Source organism: Lampetra planeri, chromosome 18 (genome assembly GCF_965212315.1).
Source record: "Lampetra planeri chromosome 18, kcLamPlan1.2.h2, whole genome shotgun sequence".
Taxonomy (NCBI): Eukaryota; Metazoa; Chordata; class Hyperoartia; order Petromyzontiformes; family Petromyzontidae; genus Lampetra; species Lampetra planeri.
In genome coordinates this window covers 495,897-516,160 of record NC_136124.1, presented here as the reverse complement: position 1 = coordinate 516,160, position 20,264 = coordinate 495,897, and the positions used below count along the sequence as shown (strand labels likewise).

At 42.7% G+C, this 20,264-nt stretch overlaps 1 protein-coding gene across 1 annotated transcript in view; it reads left to right on the top strand.

The window, feature by feature from the left end:
• The window catches only part of LOC144723440 (latent-transforming growth factor beta-binding protein 2-like), a 135,100-nt gene extending 116,627 nt beyond the window's left edge, over window positions 1-18,473 (top strand). The window contains exons 31-35 of the mRNA XM_078602201.1: window positions 1,658-1,801; window positions 2,269-2,421; window positions 11,305-11,562; window positions 12,958-13,107; window positions 13,837-18,473. Coding sequence (XP_078458327.1) covers window positions 1,658-1,801; window positions 2,269-2,421; window positions 11,305-11,562; window positions 12,958-13,107; window positions 13,837-14,006 — 875 coding nt within the window. The 3' untranslated portion in view covers window positions 14,007-18,473. The remainder of the gene's footprint in view (window positions 1-1,657; window positions 1,802-2,268; window positions 2,422-11,304; window positions 11,563-12,957; window positions 13,108-13,836) is intronic.
• The last annotated feature ends 1,791 nt before the right edge of the window (window positions 18,474-20,264 follow it).

Sequence of the window (20,264 nt, the reverse complement as noted above, 5' to 3'; positions counted from 1 at the left end):
GTTTAAACTCTCAAATTCAATGCAATCTTTCTTTACTGGTGTGAGGTTATGCGTTTTTTATCGCATGTCACATTTTACAATAGAAATTCGTGATAATATTAAATTCTAGAGAGCTAAACAATAACATTCAGGCTTTCATCTAAGCATCATACATTTGCTTATCTCATGAAGATGTTATAAGGGGCCACCCTGTGCTTGATCTCCTGTAAGCACTTAATTATTTTAGCAGAAGTTACCATCAAAGGCTGGCTTAGAATGCCGCTTCATAGGATCCAGGAGGAGCTTGTGATCGTGTAACAGATTGGAGGAACATGCAGCATTGGTTGGCAAAGTCTATAGCAGTTTAAGACAAACAGCATCACATTCTCCCTGAGGCTCAATTGAGGTCATGCGTTCCCACTACACAGCAGGGAGCGGTGGTGCAGTGGTGAGTACATTCCGCTGTTAAACCGGTGACCTGAGTTCAATTCCTGGTCCTTGCCCTTCCCTAATTCGTACTGATCTGCATGGTGAAATAAAAGTCAAATAGACTAGACTATTTTTTATTTGACCACGTTAGGCCATCTGAATTTCATTTAAAAAAAATAAAAAGCGCCCTGGCCGCAAATGATAGCTCGATGAAGTGGCTCATCACGTGGAAGGGAGAAACCGGAGGACCCCGAGAAAAATCCACACGACCACGGGGAGAACTTGCAGACTCCAAACACACAGCAGGCGTCAGGGTCAGAATGGAACGCACGACCTACTGTATGCCAGGCCAAGTAGTTAAAATCTCGCCACCGTGGCACCCAAATGCTCCCATGACCCCACAAAGTGAGGAGGCCTGAATCCAATGAGTGAATTGCCTGTTGCTAAAAATGTATTTAACAAATTTTAGTAATTTGTATAAGGTCCGATAGGTGCTAGGTAAAGTTGATAGAGAGTAAGTATTTAGTGTACACTGTTTACCTAAATGTTTGATGTTGGGAAGCCATCTTCCAGTAGTGGCTTGGCAAAGGGCTATACATTAATTATTATTATTATTCATCCTCTTTCCAGACTTGAATCAAGTTTTGATGAATTTTTGTCTCGTTTTGGCTTTCTCATTTATATTGTTTCTTGTATCCATATATGTTGAACTTTCACACTGTACGTAGACAACCATCCGAATGGAGGTGCGGTGGAAGGACAACAAACAAATCACAAAAAGCAGTTGTTACGCGTATTCTCATGAATTATTTCTCATTTGTACCGCTGCAAACTAATTCAGTCTGGATTCATGAACATGAATATTTATTATGCATTAAGTTCTTTCAGAAATCTGTCACTGAATACTCAGCCTGTACCAATCTTTATGCTTAGAAGAGCTGGGATTTGTAGCCATATTAACCTTGTGATCCATAAATTATAATATATATGAAAAAAACAATATTAATTTGAGTGTTATGAGTCAAAAGCAGCAACTCTCCCTCCTCCCCAAAAGCAGCCATATAAATAATGCCATAAATGTGTCGCAAAAAATAAATAAAGAAAAACATCTATGATTTATATTGGTCGCAAAAGCCTACGTGTTAAACTAGATAATACCAGTCTCCCGCAGTGGAGATGATGCACGGGGGCACATGTTGTGAACACACTGGCGGTTTTTAACGAGAGCCCATCGCCATCTGTGCTTCAGACGTGGACGAGTGTGAGAACAGCCAGAGCTGTGTGGAGGGGCAGTGCTACAACAGCGAGGGCAGCTACAGCTGCTACTGCAGCGCACCGCTCACGCTCGACCACACTGGCCGGCGCTGCGTCAACCGCACGGCTTCCTCCTCGGGTGACGATCTCCTTTCTCGTCGTCAAGTTCAATGTTGCCATCGCAGTCGTCGTCGTCACCATCATCATCCGCATTAGCAGCGTCATCATCAGCAGGAGTAGCATTATAATTAGCATCTCTTGCAGTAGCATCATCAGTAGCATCGTCATCATCAGCAGCAGCAACAACAGCAGTAGTAACAGCATCTGCATTGATATAATAGTCTTCATCAACGTCAATGTTGTCATCATAATTGTCTCATCATTATCATGACCATTGTCATCAACAACATCAGCATCAACAGCAGCAGCAACATTTGCACATTTCTTATATCATCATTGCCCTTCTCCGGATTAATTCAAACTTGCTGAGTGCAAGCGAGCGAATGAGATTCATGGCTCTTTGGTGTGTATTTTATATCCGCTCTCATGTCGATGTCCCATTCGCCCGTCAACTCGTTGCTGCTCCAATGATATCTTTCCGTGCAGATGTCTTTTTGGACATCTGCTGGAAGGAGGTGTCCCAGGGAGTGATGTGCAGCAAGCCCGTCGCGGGCCGCCAGACCACCTACACCGAGTGCTGCTGCCTCTACGGCGAGGCCTGGGGGCCCGAATGTGCCTTCTGCCCACCCAAAACGTCCGGTGAGCCTCACAACTCTTCACTCGTTCCACACCAGCTCGGAGGGTGTTGCTTCCGTTATTTGTCGCACTCATTACACACAGAGTTCTTACAACAAACGAACCACCAATTCCTTGCTGGTCTCGTCGAGGAGCATAAACCATCACGCAAGCCTCTGCTCATGGAGCGCTTTGTATGTATGTATGTTGAATCTTGACTGCAGGAATTCATATTCTTTGGGTCTTTCGGTAAAGTCACGTAGATAGAAGAAAAAAGAATAACAATAATATAATAAAAATGAAAATAAAGTGATTAAAAAATATTATTTTATTTAAATTTTTATTTTCATTATTTATTGTTATAATTTTTTCTATCTACTTTACTTTACCGACAGACCCAAAGAATTTGTACGTTGAACTTCTTTCGCACCGTACGTAACCGACCGTGCTAATCAGAGGTGCGGGGGCAGGACAACAAGCTAAACACTAAAAGACGTTCTCAATCAATTATATTTCAATCGAGATGATTTAAAAGTGCATAGCTTCAGTGGCTTTTTAATATCGGAAGGAAGAGTGTTCCAGACGGCCGCAGAAGCTCATCTGAATCCACACGATGCAGTGACCGTCTTTGTTCGATGGCCAGCCAAAAGCCAATGCTGCTGCAGCGAGGATGACCGGAGTTCGCGTGATGGCTCATTGCTTCTGTTCGGTCAGAGTAGATAGCTTCCGTTAATTTTTGCAATCATTACACACAAAGTACTTGCAACAAATGAAACACAATACAGTATCTCGTCAAGGAGCGTAAACCATCACGCAAACCATTTTGAGGTGGAGATGCATAACGGGCAATTTGATTTATTTATTTACATTCACAAGTGGTTTAGCTGAGCATGGGAGTTTCCTCTTGATAGCAAGAAGCATGCATAGCAGTCTACTTTGCAAGAATAGCTGGCCCTAAGTTCACTTTGGAAGAACAAATGACAGCAGGTTGGGCTTTAACCCATGATGTTTGACTATGCTCACCCTACTTTGTGTGTGTGGTTAAAGGCAGCATTAGGTTTCAGTCTCATTAATTCTGAATGGTGAATCAACACTGCGCGATAGAGCGTTTGACCTTCAATCGATCTTGCTGAGTAGACAATCACAGCAGACGGGTTTAACAAATGTCTGCACTTCATTACAGACAGAATATACAAGTGTTCTCTATGTGAGTAAGAAAATAGAGACATTCTATTGGCCTGGCCTGAAAGCCACAAATCATTGAAGTGTCCCTTTAATAAATATTGTTACTATGCCTGTGGCTTTCAACTCCGCATTTGCTTATCGTGTAGATATCACAAAAACATCCATATGGTTCGCGTATATATCATAACAATACTACTAATTTACAACCCTTTTAATAAAATCCACTGCTGGCTGCAGATTTGCGCACACTGTGTCAGTTATGGGATTTTTTTTTATTTCGCAAACGCTACCACACTGTCCAGTGTGTAGGATGCAGGCGCTGGGTAGGTGGCCTTGGACCAGTTCAGTGATCGCTCGCCACAGACAACAGCTGTGGCTGAGAAGTTAACTCATGTCACTGTGCCGCCGCCACTGCGTGAACAGTTAAATATGTCGGATAAAAAAAGTATTTTCATCTCAATTGAACATGGGGTGTTCGTTGTCCTCCCAGTTGTGTGAGCCAGTGGCATAGTTCCCACATTAATTTGGTGGCAGTGAGTCAATCCATTGAGCAACCTTTCTCAACTCCCAAAATGTGTTAAAAGAACCGTGAGAAATAAGGCATGCCTAATGCATACACAATTGTAGAAAACAATATTGAAATCTTGCATTAAATGTTTATCTATATGTGTACAATCATTGCATAACTAGATACTGTACATTAAAATGGAATGCTGTACGGATTTTTAAGGATTCTACATTTCTAATTTAAGATGATATTCTGAACAACGGAGAAAGGTCTAAGCTTGGGATGCGAATGTTGCACTTGGATGAATGACCCGGTGGTGGGAAGGGAGTGACAGAAAGAACAGCTCAATAAACATCAGGTAAGGTTCAAGATTGAGCGGACGGTCAGTCACAGGCCTCGAAGAAGGGAATGTCTTCATCCTCTTTTTGTCAGAGACAAATATGGGAAAACTGAACCACTGGAGACTTCAACTGAAAAAAAATGTCAATCGATTTTCCATTTTTTAAGAGCTGCGTACAAACGTGAAGTGCCCCGTCAAAGCAAATAATAAAGCCTGCTTCCATTGTGTGATGTTTAAAAATTGTGTCTAAACATTTGCAAGCCCCTCTCTGCATCTGGCCTGTTCAATAGTAAGTCATGGTGATTTATGGCGTGTACTTTGCGAAAGTGATTTTTAAGTGATTCAAGGAAGCTCAATCCGACTCCAAGGAGATGTTTCCACGCACGGCAGATGCACGGGAACTGTATGAGCATTTGTAAAGATGTTCTTGAATTTTAACAATGGGGGAAAAAAAATCAGGATTCAAGCTTGTCACTTGATTTCGTAGCAACTATTGTTCGACATCAGGATACTCGTTGGATGCATTGCACTTTTAAATGTTTAGTAGGAGTTCTATATTGTGTGGGTGAAGCGGCAGGACAGTGCACTTTATAATGAACATGGTGACCTAGGTTTGATTCCTGCCCATGCCCAAAATCAGTGGAACGTGTTGTTTGAACAAGTACTGACCCCCCGCACTGACCAGTGTGGTGAGGTTTAGTGAAACAGCTCCCATGGCCGAATCGGCATTGGGGAGGCCTTCATCCAGCAGTTAATTGACAAAAAAGGTGTAAATATTTAATTTCTTGATTTGCATGCTTAGTTATGATTTAATATTGGAAACGATCGTGTTATAATGAAGAAAATGTATAATAATTCATGATTTATTGTATTCCAACATCTCTAACAATTACAGAATTGATTTTGTCATTGGTTGAACTTGTAGTCATCGGATGTATATTTCCACAATAATTGATTACCATGTCGACTTACAAAAATAAAATCGACCCATCACAGGATTCCCACATACCGAGCACAATAAGCAATTGTGTTGAGTTCGGGCGATGTCTAAGAAACAGACGTGTCTTCGGGAATGTTAAGTAAATAATAAAATAGAAAGGAAAACACGGTGATTTGGGTGTTTGCGTTGTTGAGTGGCCAGTCAGGACCTGTCCTATCAAAACTTGGAGGGGTGTAGATATGAAAGTGAGACTGTGTGACCTTTGTGTGTGCACCATGTGCAAAAAAAAGGCAAGCCAAGTCTTCACTCCCAACAAAGCTCCATGGTCTTGCCTCTTGTAACTGCACGTAATTACGCGCGCACGCAAAAAGAGAGAGCTTTGTGCGAAAAGCTGGAAACGGTTAATTTTTTTTTATCCTTTAGCCGGTTTCATTTGTTCTAGCTTTCTTGTAGGTTGTCTGCCATCACAGTGCTTTTTAATTGCAGGATATTTTGCACCCTGTAAAAAACTAAGATTAGCACTTGACTGTGGGAGAGAGGTGGGCCACCGTGGGCTCTGACGTGACTTCAGAAAATTGAACACGGCGGTTGTTTGCGAGTCCCTCCCACGTGCCTTTGCCGAGCGGGCGGCGTGGTGGATTGTTTGGACTATCCGTGTAGAGTTAGTTTAAATGTCCTCCAAAGCAATGGAGCCCTGAAACAACTAAGACTTCGAAGAAATTAACCATTTTGCCATGTATACTCTACCATATATACTATACTCGAGGCCATGTATACTATACTACATCACACGCTTTCAGATGCACTTCTGCGGCCGTCTGGAATGCTCTTCCTTTCGATATTAGAAAGCCACTGCAGCTGTGCACTTTTGAATCTAGATTTAAAACTCCTTTCATTCGAACTGCTTTCTGTGTTTCGTTTGTTGTCCTTCCCCGCACCTCTGATTAGTATGGTTGGCTACGTACGGTGCGAAAGAAGTATAACATACATACATACGATGCTCTAATGTGAATACTGTCACCGTGTAATGTTTAGCTCATGTGACTTGAAATCCAGAGAAAAATGGTTCAATTCAAAGTCCATGGCATGGCAGTTGAAACAATGGGTGCATTTTTTAAGTCCACCCTCCTCTGTCTACCCAAAAGTATAAAGGAGTACATCAGATTTAGTAAATCCACGGGTCGTATGTGGTGGGGTAAAGTGTGACTAGCCACTCCCCAACCTTCCCACTTCCATTATGTTTGGCGAGCGTGGAAGAGTAGACCAAGAGACTATCTTACACGCATCACATCAAGAGTGGCACTATAGTTGAGGTCAGGCTCACGTTTTTTCTGAAATAGCCATTGGCACATGATTGCAAAAAACATTTTAGCACCACGACTCAACAGGTTGTTTCTACGGTGGTTAATAAAGCAAGTGCCACTTCGCGGAAAGTTGACAGTCATTGACATACTGGCCCCGCCATAATAATGTGGAATTTCCAGCATTGGCTAAGAGCCATAGACAGAGAAAAGCATCAGCCAATTGTTCGTTTTGGCATAGCGACTCACATGTTTTGACTGGTATCTCCACGCCGACCGTCGAACTCAGCAAAGTGTTGGATTGCGCAGAGCCTGTACAATTGCAGCTCCACACATCTGTGCAGTAAAGCGTTCACACATGTTTGCCATTCCTTGCCGCGTTGGGATGGCGCATGTCAAACCGGACGCGGCACTTGACGAGTATTTACCGGAATTCTTTTGCGCTGCGCGTTATCCGTTTTGCAAGGGGGGTGGGGGGGCGTTTGGGGGGCTGGTAAAAGGTGTGGACAGTTGATTTCCAGTGAACTGACGGATCGTTTAAAAAACAGAGCCATTCATATGAAGACAAATGCTCCACGGAGCCATCAGAGTTGTTGCTCAGGACTGAGTAAATGGAGTGCTGAAAAGAATGCATCGCATTATGTAAGCACTGAGCAACGGGCCTCCTGCAGAACTCAATCTGTGGGTCATGTCCACTGACCTAGAGATGTATGTGTACACACACAGCTCGTGTTTGTACAAATGTGTATTTTAGTAGGATGTCTTAGACGTTTTGTATTGCTCCGATCAGCAGCACTGCAAGGGTTGTTGGCGTATTGCCATGCCTCCCCTCCTGTTTGCCCAACCCTTGACAATTACCCACAAATAGACATCATAAATTTGGAAACACAAATACATGTGTTCTGATTAGATTCCAAGTCAATCTTTGTAGGGAAGTGTACAATCTATTGCAGATGATAACGCAAAACGTTCAAAAGCTACTTTTCAAGATGTTTAAAAGAATAAAATGTATTTGCACTGCCAATTCAAGTGTTCCATACTCAAGCGTTCATGAACCAGTACGTACTGTAGGGGAAATTCCATATTCATATGACAGGAAACAGTCTATCCATTTAAAACCCACTGTTAACTTATCACAAAGTTGTAATAATTTTATTTACCCTAACCCCTGGGAAATGAACCCACAACCTGATGGAGACTGTATCAGGTGGAGTGTTTGCATGTTTTATAATTGTTAGGCAGCATTGTGACGTATTATTTACAGTGTTTAGTTAGAGTATCTTAGGGCAAACAGGGTCATGCAGTGGTGACAATTGTGATTCACAGCAAGAAGGCCCTGGGTTCGATTCCTGTCCTGGGTGCCCTTCCGCGTGGAGTTTGTGTATTCCCTCCCTGCTCAGCATGGGTTTCATCTAGCTTCTCTGGTTTTCCCTCGTAGCTAAAATAAACCAATGTAACTAGTATTGGCCAGACATCCCAATGCATATAAATTACCTGGAATTTACTGAATTTAGATTACACTTAACAACGACAGAATATATCAGCACCCTTCTGAATTGTCAGAAACTCAATGAGGCCTTGCTGGGTTACAAAAAATGCAATAATTATCATGATAAAAATAATTGATCTTTAGTCGACTCAAGAGTTTCCTTTTTAAATCCTTTATATTAAGTTCGCGTGCTTGCTTGCTTGCTTGCGTGCTTGCTTGCTTGCGTGCTTGCTTGCTTGCTTAGGACCGTGCAAATCTTTCGGTCGTTTTTTAACCCACTTCCCGTGATCCAATCGAGCTGACATTTTCCACACAGACTCGTTGTGCCAGACAATTATTGTTCGTGAAAAAAAATTCCCAAAATTTTACACTTTTTAGGCAAAAAAAATGTATTTTACATATATTCAAATAGAACGCATTCATGGCTTTGGCTGAACGTCAGAGTGTAAGAGCGCAAAGCGTAACCCCTCCACAGGCCGTGGCGGAGTAGCGCAGTTGGTAGCGCCCTCGCTTCCCATGCCAAAGGTCGCGGGATCGATCCCCGCGTCCTCCACAGGCGAATATATTTTTTAAATACTTTATATTAAGTTCGCTTGCTTGCTTGCGTGCTTGCGTGCTTGCTTGCTTGCTTACGACCGTGCAAATCTTTCGGTCGTTTTTTAACCCACTTCCCGTGATCCAATCGAGCTGACATTTTGCACACAGACTCGTTGTGCGAGACAATTAATGTTCGTGAAAAAAATTCCCAAAATTTTACACTGTTTAGGGAAAACAAATTAAATATTTAATTACCAATTGCTTAATGGTGGCAGACAATCATCTGACCCATAGGTGGCAGCCATCTCAAGCCAGAGGACGAGAGGACTCTCGCCGCCACGCATATAAAGGATTTATAGTGAAAAACTTTGTTTTTACTGGTTATACTTATTTCTGCCGATGTCTATTTCCACCATCCCAAATTGTGTGGTTCATTGTAGACGTCATCTTATCCCCACACCCTCTACTACCTAACCAGCTGCTTCCCCTTAAACATTAAAATGTGTCCTTTTTCAACCATTGTGCACATCGCCCTCAGGTTATTGTTAAATTCCTTATCGTCAGATTGTATGGTGTAGCCTTTTGAGAGCGAGTGGCATTCTAACAAAAGTTTTCAAGAAGATGAAACAAACGTTGAAAATTACGGAAACTGGCATTCACAGATGCATGCTGGAAATTATACAGAAAGAGGAACTCATACTGACCCATAGTGGTGCTTGAGCATGACGCAGCGCTAGAATGGACGATGTTGGATGGATGAGGGACTGGTGATGGAATTACAGCCGAAGGAGGGAATGTGCAACATGCCCAACAATACGACTACTCTGGAGATGGAGCAATGAAATCGGTGTGTGTCATCCCTTCTTTAGGGTGCCAGCTCCATTGTTAGTCTCAAGCACCAGCCTTCATCTAGCCATGTGCCCTGCTCAATCTCACATCTCTTAACAGTCAAACAATTGGATGATCGTTGCGTTCCGATTGCTCATGTTGATTTCGCGCTTGCTTTAGCACTCACAGCGAGAGGTCTGCAGATGTATTCATGTTCAGTGACTCGTGACCATACACTGCTCTGATTGTGCATCTGTTAATTTAATTGCCCTTGTTTATACACTTTACTTACATTGTCGAACTTTTGTTATTGTTGTAGTCGTATTTTATTATTATTGTTTTTAAAGAGATGGTCAGCCCATCTTCGAATGTCTTTTCTCAAATTCTGACAGTAATGTTTGCCAAGAGAAATAAAGCCTTGCGAGGAAATTTTGGATGCAGGAAAAACCAAGAGGGACCGTCTGAGAAACGCAATACGACAGGATGTATTCAGAGGGGTCTAAAAAACAACGCAAATACAGAGAACAGATTTTACTCGGAGTGGACATGTAGAACCTCATGTGTAACATTTCAAGCTGGCTCGCTGCAGTGGCCTGTATTTCACATAATGCAAAGTACTCTTTGCCTCGGAACTTTTCCAAATGAACGCGAAGGGAATATCGCTCGAAGATCTGCTCGGACAGGTCAGAAACTGATTATCCCTACGACCATCGCTTGGCAAACCTTGCGACTTGGAAATTTCACAGCAAATTCTGAATAATCCACAAGTCACCGACCCTGCCTCCAAAGTGTTCAATGACAGGTGTGCGCAACCATACCTGGCAAGACAACATATATGCTTCATATTTAATTTAGCCTTTTCCTCAATTTTATTACATTGTTTTGCTTTCATATTCACGTCATGAGAGACAGCATCCATGTGGAACTTTGATAGAGCAACGTGTCGCCTCACATGGTGTTCGAGAATAACCTCTGCAAGAAGGAGATATCACAAAAGTATCACTGCATTCCTTCAAATAGTAGTCAAACTGATACGTTTGTTTTTCTCACAGCTGGAATTTAGCCAAACTAAGTGAAAAAACAAATGTAATATGATGGGATTTTTTTCATAGTTATTGGAATCCAGGCTAAGCCCATCAACTCATACACTTGAAAACTTGGCTGGGTTAGCACCCTAGAGATTTCACAGAGGAATGATTATTTACCAGGTGGTGCCTAAAAAAGCTACCAGCAGGATTAGTCAGACATTGTGCGGATAAGCACGGTTGGCTATGTACGGGGAAAGAAGTGCTACATACATACGTCACCACACTGCTTGTACCAGGCCAGGTGCACTCTGAGGCTATGCAAAGTGTTGAAGGCTTGTTGTGACAGGTCACGGGACAGACCCAAGGTGCCATGTGTTGACTAACCGAGATGGCTGGCAGATGCACCAGCTGTGCCCCTTACTTGCGCCAATTCGCTGCATTTTCGCCGCCCGGCGCTCCGCTCGTTGTTGCGTGCCGTCACTCCTCTCATGCCAAATAACACACGGTACAACCCGCAAACACGTCGGAAAGATTTTCAACCGCAACCGCGAAAACCGACAGTAATATATCCTAGAGTTCCGTCACCTTGGTCACAATAACGAAAAACGACTTTCATCCTGAATAATTCGGCGATCGTTCCAAGCAAGCGCGGCGTTGGATTCACATGAACGTTTTTTTGCTCCCTGTGTCTCTCTCTGGCTCCCTCCCGTGACCTCGGCCCGCCGCCCCCCTCTCTCACCCTTTGCTGCAGACGACTACCTCACGCTGTGCAACATCCGCATGCGCGCCGAGGCGCAGACCTTCGAGGAGCCTCACTTCGGCGAGCAGTACCCGTTTGAGCCTCACCTCCTGCCGGACGAGCGTGGGGATTTCCCGCCCCAGACCGGGGCGCTGGGCCACCTGCCCTTCCGCGGGCTCACGGAGGTGCAGCCGTACCCCCCCGGGCAGCAGGAGAACGCCGGCCACGACCTGATGCCCGGCATCCTGCCGCTCTACTCCACTGACGATTGTGAGTGCCGCTGTACATATATATATACCACCAAATATACACATATATACCATGCATATACATATATACACGGTATTCCCTCGTTATTTGCGAGGGTTACATTCCGGAGATGTTCGTGAATTGCAAATTTCGCGGATAATGATATTGGCCTACGAAAACCTATCTTTTAAATTAATTACCTTATTTAAATACGTAAATAAGGTATTAAATACATGAAAATTATCTCATTATATCTCATCTCTCAACACATTCATCTCATCACTGGACATCATTACTTTCTCACATCACATTCTCTCTCATCACATTCTCTCTCATCACTTACCTTCTCACTCCTCTCTCAATTCAGTTGTGTCGAGTTCGAGATGCGATTCGTGGATAGCCAATTTCGCGGATAGCAAGGTCGTGAATAAGGAGGGAAGACTGGAAACAGAAATACTGGACGTCTGTGAAAAAGAGCCGTATAGCTCATCGTGTTCCTGCAGCATCAATAAAGATTATGATTATGACACATGTCGTGAGTTCAACTGAGTCGCAGACGTACTCTTGGAGGCAACACATTTATTTAAATCTTGACTTAAAGCTTTCGTGACTGCAGGAATTCATACTAAGATAATACGTTATTTTATTCTTTTTATATCTACGTGACTTTACTGAAAGACCCAAAGAGTATACATTTATTCAGCACTAACTCACAGGGTAACTACCCCTTAACAGAATAACAACCTATGGTGGTGACCACCAGGCTAACTACACTAATTACATCGTAACTGGTACGTTTTCCAAAACTGCTCACCCAATCATGCGCACGCTCACCTCTTAGTGTTGTCAATAAGTGGGAATGTGGGTACAGTCCACACCTGGGTGGACTTAGCCTTGAAAAGTATGAAAGACACAGCCTAATGATGTCAGTGTTGGGGAAGTCACACGTAGTACCGACCATAATCATCCTTTCACTCCTTGTTTGTAACGCCGGCTTTCGTGGATGATCGTGAACAGTAGTAGCCTCTTTCATTTTAAGCATGGTCGTGATTCTTATAAATCCTTACCTGAGTCGCACTCCGATGGGTATTTGGGTTGTACCTTGTTTTGGTGAATTGAGTTCCTGAAGAAGCTCCCAGGAGCGACACGTCGAGCATTGTGCCTAACAGAATCAGAATCTTTATTCCGACTGGAGAAACGTGATGATCTATGGAGCTCTTTCCCACAGATGTCTGGTAGGGACGGGTCAGCAGGTTCACAACACCGCAGTGCAACCCGAAAACACATCGGAGAGCCACACAACACAACCGTAAACACATTTGTGCACTTCCGTTTTACTCTCTCAGAAGGAGTTGTTTCATGACGAGCACTGGCTTCCTCTTTGACACATCCTCTTGTTTGGCCGTGAACCCACAGACAATTACAACCGATATGAGGGGCTGCAAGCGGAGGAGTGTGGCATCGCCCACGGCTGTGAGAACGGGCGCTGCGTGCGAGTGCCTGAGGGATTCACGTGCGACTGCTACGAGGGTTACCGCCTCGACACCTTGAGCGTCGTTTGTGTCGGTGAGCCATGAACATTAATATTTTATTAATATTTTATTCATATTTTATTCATATTTAACAGTGAACATTTATTGAGTGTTTTTTTATGAATGTAGGACCTTATTTAATAAGCTTGAGGTTTCACAACAACCACTGCCTCCCCCCGTTGGATGTTTCCACATCATGCACCATTCTCACTTTCATCATCATTACCATTAATTTAACATTGCCATCATTATTATCATCAAACAAAAGCCGCCATTTTTATCATCGAGATGAAACTGTCGTAATTGTTACCGTAGTTCTTATTGTTGTCATCATCCTTGTTGTCATTGTCACATTCATTATCGTTAAACCTACATCATTGTCTTTGTCATCGTTAAACTGAATGTTGCCATCATCACCTTCATAAAACAACATCCTCATTGTCCATAATTATAATCATCATCACCATAATCACATGACCAACGTGATCACCATCATCATCAGTGTCCTTGCATGTGTGTTAAAGAAAGATCTGAAACTAGCCCAGAAGATATTTTTTTAATATATTTAACCAATTACGAGTGATGACAAGGATTGCAACATTTTTGAGGACAGCGACAACGGATCTACCAAGTCCGGTACACATTGAGAGAAGGCACGCCAGCAGCGATTGAGCGTCATTTTAGCCGAGCGATAACTTTTGACTTTGACGTGCCGTTCACTTCCCGCTCTCTCGCGTCAACCTGCTCCTCCTGTGACCTTCAGATGTCGACGAATGCGAGGAGCAGAATCCTCGAGCGCAGCTCTGCAGCAACGGTCACTGCGTGAACACGGACGGCTCGTACCGCTGCGTGTGCCGTCCGGGATACGCCGCCCTGCCCCAGCAACCCAACGCGTGCGTGCCCGTGCTGCGGCACCCGCTCCCGTTCCAGTAGGCCGCTGGTCGTCTCCTCTTCCGGCCACCGAGCCCCGACGGGAACTCGCCTGCTTGCCAGACAGCTTAGATCAGTTTGGCAAGCTGGCCAGCCAGTGAGCCCGTGAGCTAGCCAGCTACGCAGTTGGCACCCCATGCTAGGCAGACTGATAGCCAGACGTTCTGTCTGTAAGTAATTTGGCGGCCTCGCCAGGAGACCTGCAGGTAAGCCAGGCTGCGAGCCAACCTGTCAACCGGCCACATGCAAAGCAGTGTTTCATGTTCAGATTCATTTGAGAGGGTAGGGGGGGAGGCAGGGGGAGGGCTTGGTTTGAGGATGCTGGTCGTGGGGTTTATTGGGCAAGGGAACTTGTGGCAGTATCAACGCAGTCAGTGTTCTACATTTATTGTATATAATTATTAAAATGTGCATCTCTATAGTTACAAATTCCAACAGTTTATATTTGAGCTCGGGAAAAGGGGCAGTGCTTAAAATGTACTTGGCCGAAATGCTGTTGATGCGTACTAATGGCCGAGATGCTAATAGCAAGCGAGTCCCTTTTGGGATTTAATTTGGTCCATTTCGCGTTTTCCAGTTCATCAAGAAGGTCTGCTTCATGGCATAATTTAAATGTGAGCAACGTTACGTTGCGAATTAACAGCGCTCGCCGATAATGCAGAAAACGCGTTGTGGACTACGCTACCTATTATGGTGTGAACTCGCTGCAGACCCACAGGCAGGCACCGGTAAAGTAACGATATAGTCAGCAATGAAGACCCAAAGTCATCTGTCATCGGTTTCGTACAACAGTAAAACAACAACAACAGCAAGATACCTGGATGTTCCTGTGAACATACCATTACATGTTTTTGTCAGCAGGAGTCGGTGAGGACTTTTAATATTATTGACATGAAGCACAGAAACAAGCTTTTACGAACAGTGATTAAGTAACTTGGGGATTATATCACATACAGCCGCTTTACACGTTAAGAACATTTTAAAGGCATAGGTCAATGAATGTTTATTGTGATCTGTTCGTGACATGTCAAAACAAGATCAAAACGCATTGACTATTATAATGCCAAAAAATTTAGTTTTTACAAAATGAATATCAGAGCTATTTTGTTTGTATAGAAGCTTTATAATGAGACACTGTAAATATATTCTAAATATCACAGGGACATCATCAGGGTTTATTGCATAATGATGGTAATTTTAATATTTTCATGAATACTGATTTCATGTTTTGTCAGCAAATAATTTGGTTCCATTGGAGTATATTATATCGCCCCCATCTTAAGTAACCATGATAATGTTATTGTTATTAAAAAAAAAGTATATATCATTCAAATAGACTTAATGTATTTTCAGTTTAAGTAGCTTAGGGCCATTGAACATTGAATTTCATCTCAAAATTCAACACGTCAAATTATTTTCTCAAAACAATGGATAAAGCATTTTTTTTAAGTACTCGCAAATTAACCCTTTCCCATTCCGATACGTCTGCAAGTTGCAGGGTGGGTCCCGTTAGCATTAATTTTACTTAGAAAGGCATAGTACTCACCACAGAGAATGGTAGCGACACAACCACACTCTATAAAAGCTGGCGCCAAACTGTGCCACACGACCTCCCTCATGGCCTTTTACTTCCGATTCCGTACACGTCCGATGACGTCATCGGAATGGAATTGGAAGAAAAAATGATGACATGACGTGTACATCATCCGAATGGGAAATGATTATGAACCTATCTTTGATTTCCGTGCATCATCTTCCTCTTCAGTTCCCTCCCATCGTCGTTTCGAGATGATGGGCCCGAATAAGATCTCACCACCTGCTCCTGTCTCCCACCAGCTTCACGGCTTCCTTTACTTGTCACCCGCTTTGTGTCAGAGACAATTTACCACCGAGTCAATTCAGTGCATTTTATTTTTTGCCATTCATTATTTTGTATTACCTTGCTGATCTCGTCTTGGAGCATAGACCATCACGAAAACTTCGGTCATCCTGCACCTCCGATAAGCATGCTTGGCTACATTCGGTGCAAAAAAAGTTCAACATACATACATCCTCGCAGCAGCGGCTTTTGGCTAGCCATCGAACAAAGACAGTCACTGCATCGCACGCTTTCAGATGCGCTTCTACGGCCGTCTAGAACGCTCTTCCTTCCAACATGAGGAAACAGATTTTTGTGTTTAGTTTGTTGGCCTTCCCAATCATCTCCGATTAGCACGGTTGGTTACGTACGGTTCAAAATAAGTTAAACGTACATACGTATACTTGTGCATCTAAATCTATGTATAGCATTCTATATGGATCTATTCTAGACCATGTGGCCAAATCACTCGAGTCGTTCTACCTTGGAGCTTCTCAATCCGTGTAAACCCCTGTCCCATTCCTTCTCGTCTTGCTCTGTGTCTCATTATCTGTAGTCTAGACACTCTCAGCGTTCTTCTCTGTTAGCAGCGTATTCCCACAGTTTTTATTTGTTCGTCAGAAGTTCTGATTCTCCGGCGTTTAGAGACGTACGTGAATGTCGGCATGCAACTGGTTTCACACACTTAGATTTTTGCTTGTAAGCATAATTTGTACTAAACCAGTTATTTTCTTGGTATTGACATATTGAATATTTGTTAATAAAGGGATGAACATGCATACGATGATCTTCAATTAAACTTAAACGCTAGTTTTACAGCAGTATAGAGGATGAGAATATGATTGCAAAATGAGATTGTTTCCTAAGTTTAAATTACAATTGAACATTTACACACGAGAGCAACATTTATCGCAGTCTTGTGAGCATATGAACATACCTTTTCAAACAATGTTAATTTCTTTGTTGTATTCAGTTATCACTTAAACAACCTTGTTTGCAGTGTTTCTGCAATTTATGACAGCTGCACGATGCTACAAAATCCGTAGATTTGCAGGTGATGCCACCAAACACGTAAACAAGGTAAAGGCGCAGCCATGCAGTTGCTTGCTCACACCGCTGCTGGTGGAAGGGCCTCCACGAGACGGAGCCCGAGAGTGCCCCTCTCTGGATGGCATTTGGCTTCTTCGCGCTTTGCCTCACCGCACGTGACCTACCAGTAGACTGACCGTGGTATAACCCAGTTAGACTGCCGGGCGGGGCGGAAGCGACGGGGATTTAAGAAACTCGCATCATTGTGTCCCCTGCCACCCCGGGAGATTGAATGGAATCGGCGACTTCTGGATTGCAAGTCCACTGCGTGAACCATTGCCACCGCCATGGTAGCCATGGTAGCCATGCCTGCCAAGTGCACGATCCCCTCGCCATTCACGAGGGATGCGTTCCGGAGATGCTCGTGAATTGTAAGTTACGCGGATAATGATATTGGCCTATGAAAACCTATTTTTTTATGACTTGGATTTAAAACGTAAATAAGCTATTAAATACGTAACAATTATAATGAAAGAAAAATAGTAATTGGTTATAATAAACAAAGTAAATAAAAATCAATATTAACGTATTAAATAATAGTTAATACAATAACTTACCCAAATTTATGATGATGATGATGCTATTGCATCATCACTTTCTCGCATCACACTCATCACTGTCTCATCACGTTCTTTTTTCACCTCTCGATGCAGTCGTGTAGAGTTGCAGATGCGATTGGCGGATAGCCAACATCGCGGATAGCAAATTCGTGATTAACTTTGCAATAGAACGCCGCTTGCAGTCTCTGCATTGTCTTTGAATTCGTGGCGCTCTGTTCTTCTGATAAGGCCGACAGTCACAAGTGGGCGGTGCATTCTGATGGGAATTCCTCTGGAGTGAAAACAATGTTCTGTTCACAAGTATGGTGGTGTGTGCTATGGTGTCTGCAGTTGTTTTCTTTTAATATAGAGAATGTGTTGTAAAACAAGGCAAAATAAGTCGAGGAAAGCTACTTTCCAATGTTTTGATTTTGTAAGACGACATTTGAAATACAGCTGTGGCAATAGAATGTACAATACAAATCATTACAATAAATCCATATTGAAAGCAAATTTAGCATCCTTTAATTATCTGAAAACAAAAATTCCCATTCGTACATAACACAAAGTGACATTTAGGATTGCATATTTTATATTGTTGCTTAAACTACATCAACATAATCTGTTGTGGTGTTTTATGTCAGAGAATATGGCTTGAATCGACATCAGCTGTGCTATTTTGTAAATGAATCAGTTTAGTTTGTCATGGTCTTAACAACACTGAGTCTTAATAGAAAGTGCATTCTACTCTGGATATCTATTGCATATAAATGGTGCCTTAATGACCTCTGCTTCGAATATGAAAAAAATGCTACAGATACATTTCGAGAAACAGCAGGTTAAATGATCCCCCTTTTTAATTTGACAATGAAACGATGTTATTGAAATGTTGTGTGTTGAGTGCTGGTCTGTAAATTACGTGTCTATTTGCATCTCAAAGTATGTATTAATTTGCCTAAATAAAGCCAAACTATTAAAATACAATTGAAAGAGTGCACATTATTTTCAGTTGCTCTGTCATCATTGTTTATATGCCAGCAGTGTACATACTATACGTAGCAGGGTTGTTCAAGGTTAACTTGTACTTAAAAAAAAATGTGAAACTGAATAAACCTCATCTTATCTTTCCTGGTATTCCCCCACTACACACACAGATTTGTCCCATCGGTATAATAATACCTTCATGCCAGAATGAACGCAGCCGTTTTTGGACATCTGCTTTCAAATTCCTCGCCACTTTTTACTGACTCGCATCGATGTCAAGCCATTTGCACCATTCACACTTCCACGTGACAGCCCGTGTCACATTTTTCTTTGCCAGCAATTGCATTACAACACATTGGTCTCATGGGTTTAGGACAAATGATGCTTTCCAACAAAAATCAAAGTGAAAATTTTTAGTTGCTTGCCGATTTCATATATGGCTCCAAATGCTGGAGAATGAGAACATTCGATTAACAAAAAATACATCAACTGCAAAAATGAGCAGCTTGAAAAGAGCACTGAGAGTGTCGACTTCAGAAAACGAGACACGGAGATAATGAATGGGACGAGGGTCTACACGGGCATTGCAGATCCACAGACTGCTTTGCGAAGCTGTGACGCCATGATGTTGCTGCCACTATCGCTGCTAATTGTTAGTTATCATTCATTATGTTATTATTATCTAGATTATAGAACATACATGAAGTGCAGGTCAAGCTGGGATCTAACTCCTTTTACAAATAAAAAAGGTGATAATTTCAAACTAGATTCGAAGCTTCCGTGACTGCAGGAATTACTCTTTGGTTCTTTCGGTAAGTCACGTAGAAAATAAAATAAAAATAGAATGCGACGTTTCGGTTGCAATACAAGCAACCATCATCAGGAAAGAATGAATGATAAAACAGACAGGCAGACACACATGCAGAGGGAGAGACACACAAAGACACACCGAGCGAGACACACCAAGGAAAACAGACACGAAAACAACATAGGCAGACATGTGTTTGTCTTGGTGTGTGTCTTTGTGTGTCTCTCTCTGCATGTGTGTCTGCCTATGCTGTTGCCGTGTCTGTGTTTTATCATTCATTCTTACCTGATGATGGTTGCTTGTGTTGCAACCGAAACGTCGTATTCTATTTTTATTTTATTTTCTACGTTACTCTACCGAAAGAACCAAAGAGTGATAATTTCAATAATGTGCTTTCCAACATACAGGAAAACTGTTATCCTTGAACTTATTCCCTGCCAATTCCTTATCCTTTGCAACCGCTGGGTCTGCGAAGACTCCCAATATTTGCAGCCCCATTCTCCCTCTTAGAACCCTGTAGATATGAGGATCTGTGATATCGGTCCCACCCCCACATCACCATGGACAAGAGGAGTTCTGTATCTGACATTACAAAGCAGTCTTAAGAAATCAATGATGAGACAAATTATATTCCTCCCTTGATGAAGTGAAGGATTGTTAAGCATAGCAAATAATGGTACGTTTCACATCACATTATTCTCATGTTGAAAGGCGCACGATGTGTTGCAATTTACAAGTTATGCTGCAGCTGAGTGTTCACTTTGCATGGGTTTCACTCGCAGGGGTGGCTCTGGCCAAATGGTGCTGTTAGGTTGCATTGCTTCGAAGTCACTATATTGGGCTCAGCACTTCTGCTTACACGGAGATTATCTATTTGAAACGTTTGCCTGGTATCCATAGCTTAAATACTTCCCATTTATCGACACGGTAATAATCGCTTACATACCTTTATCAATCCACTGGTGGATTAAGGGCTCCACATG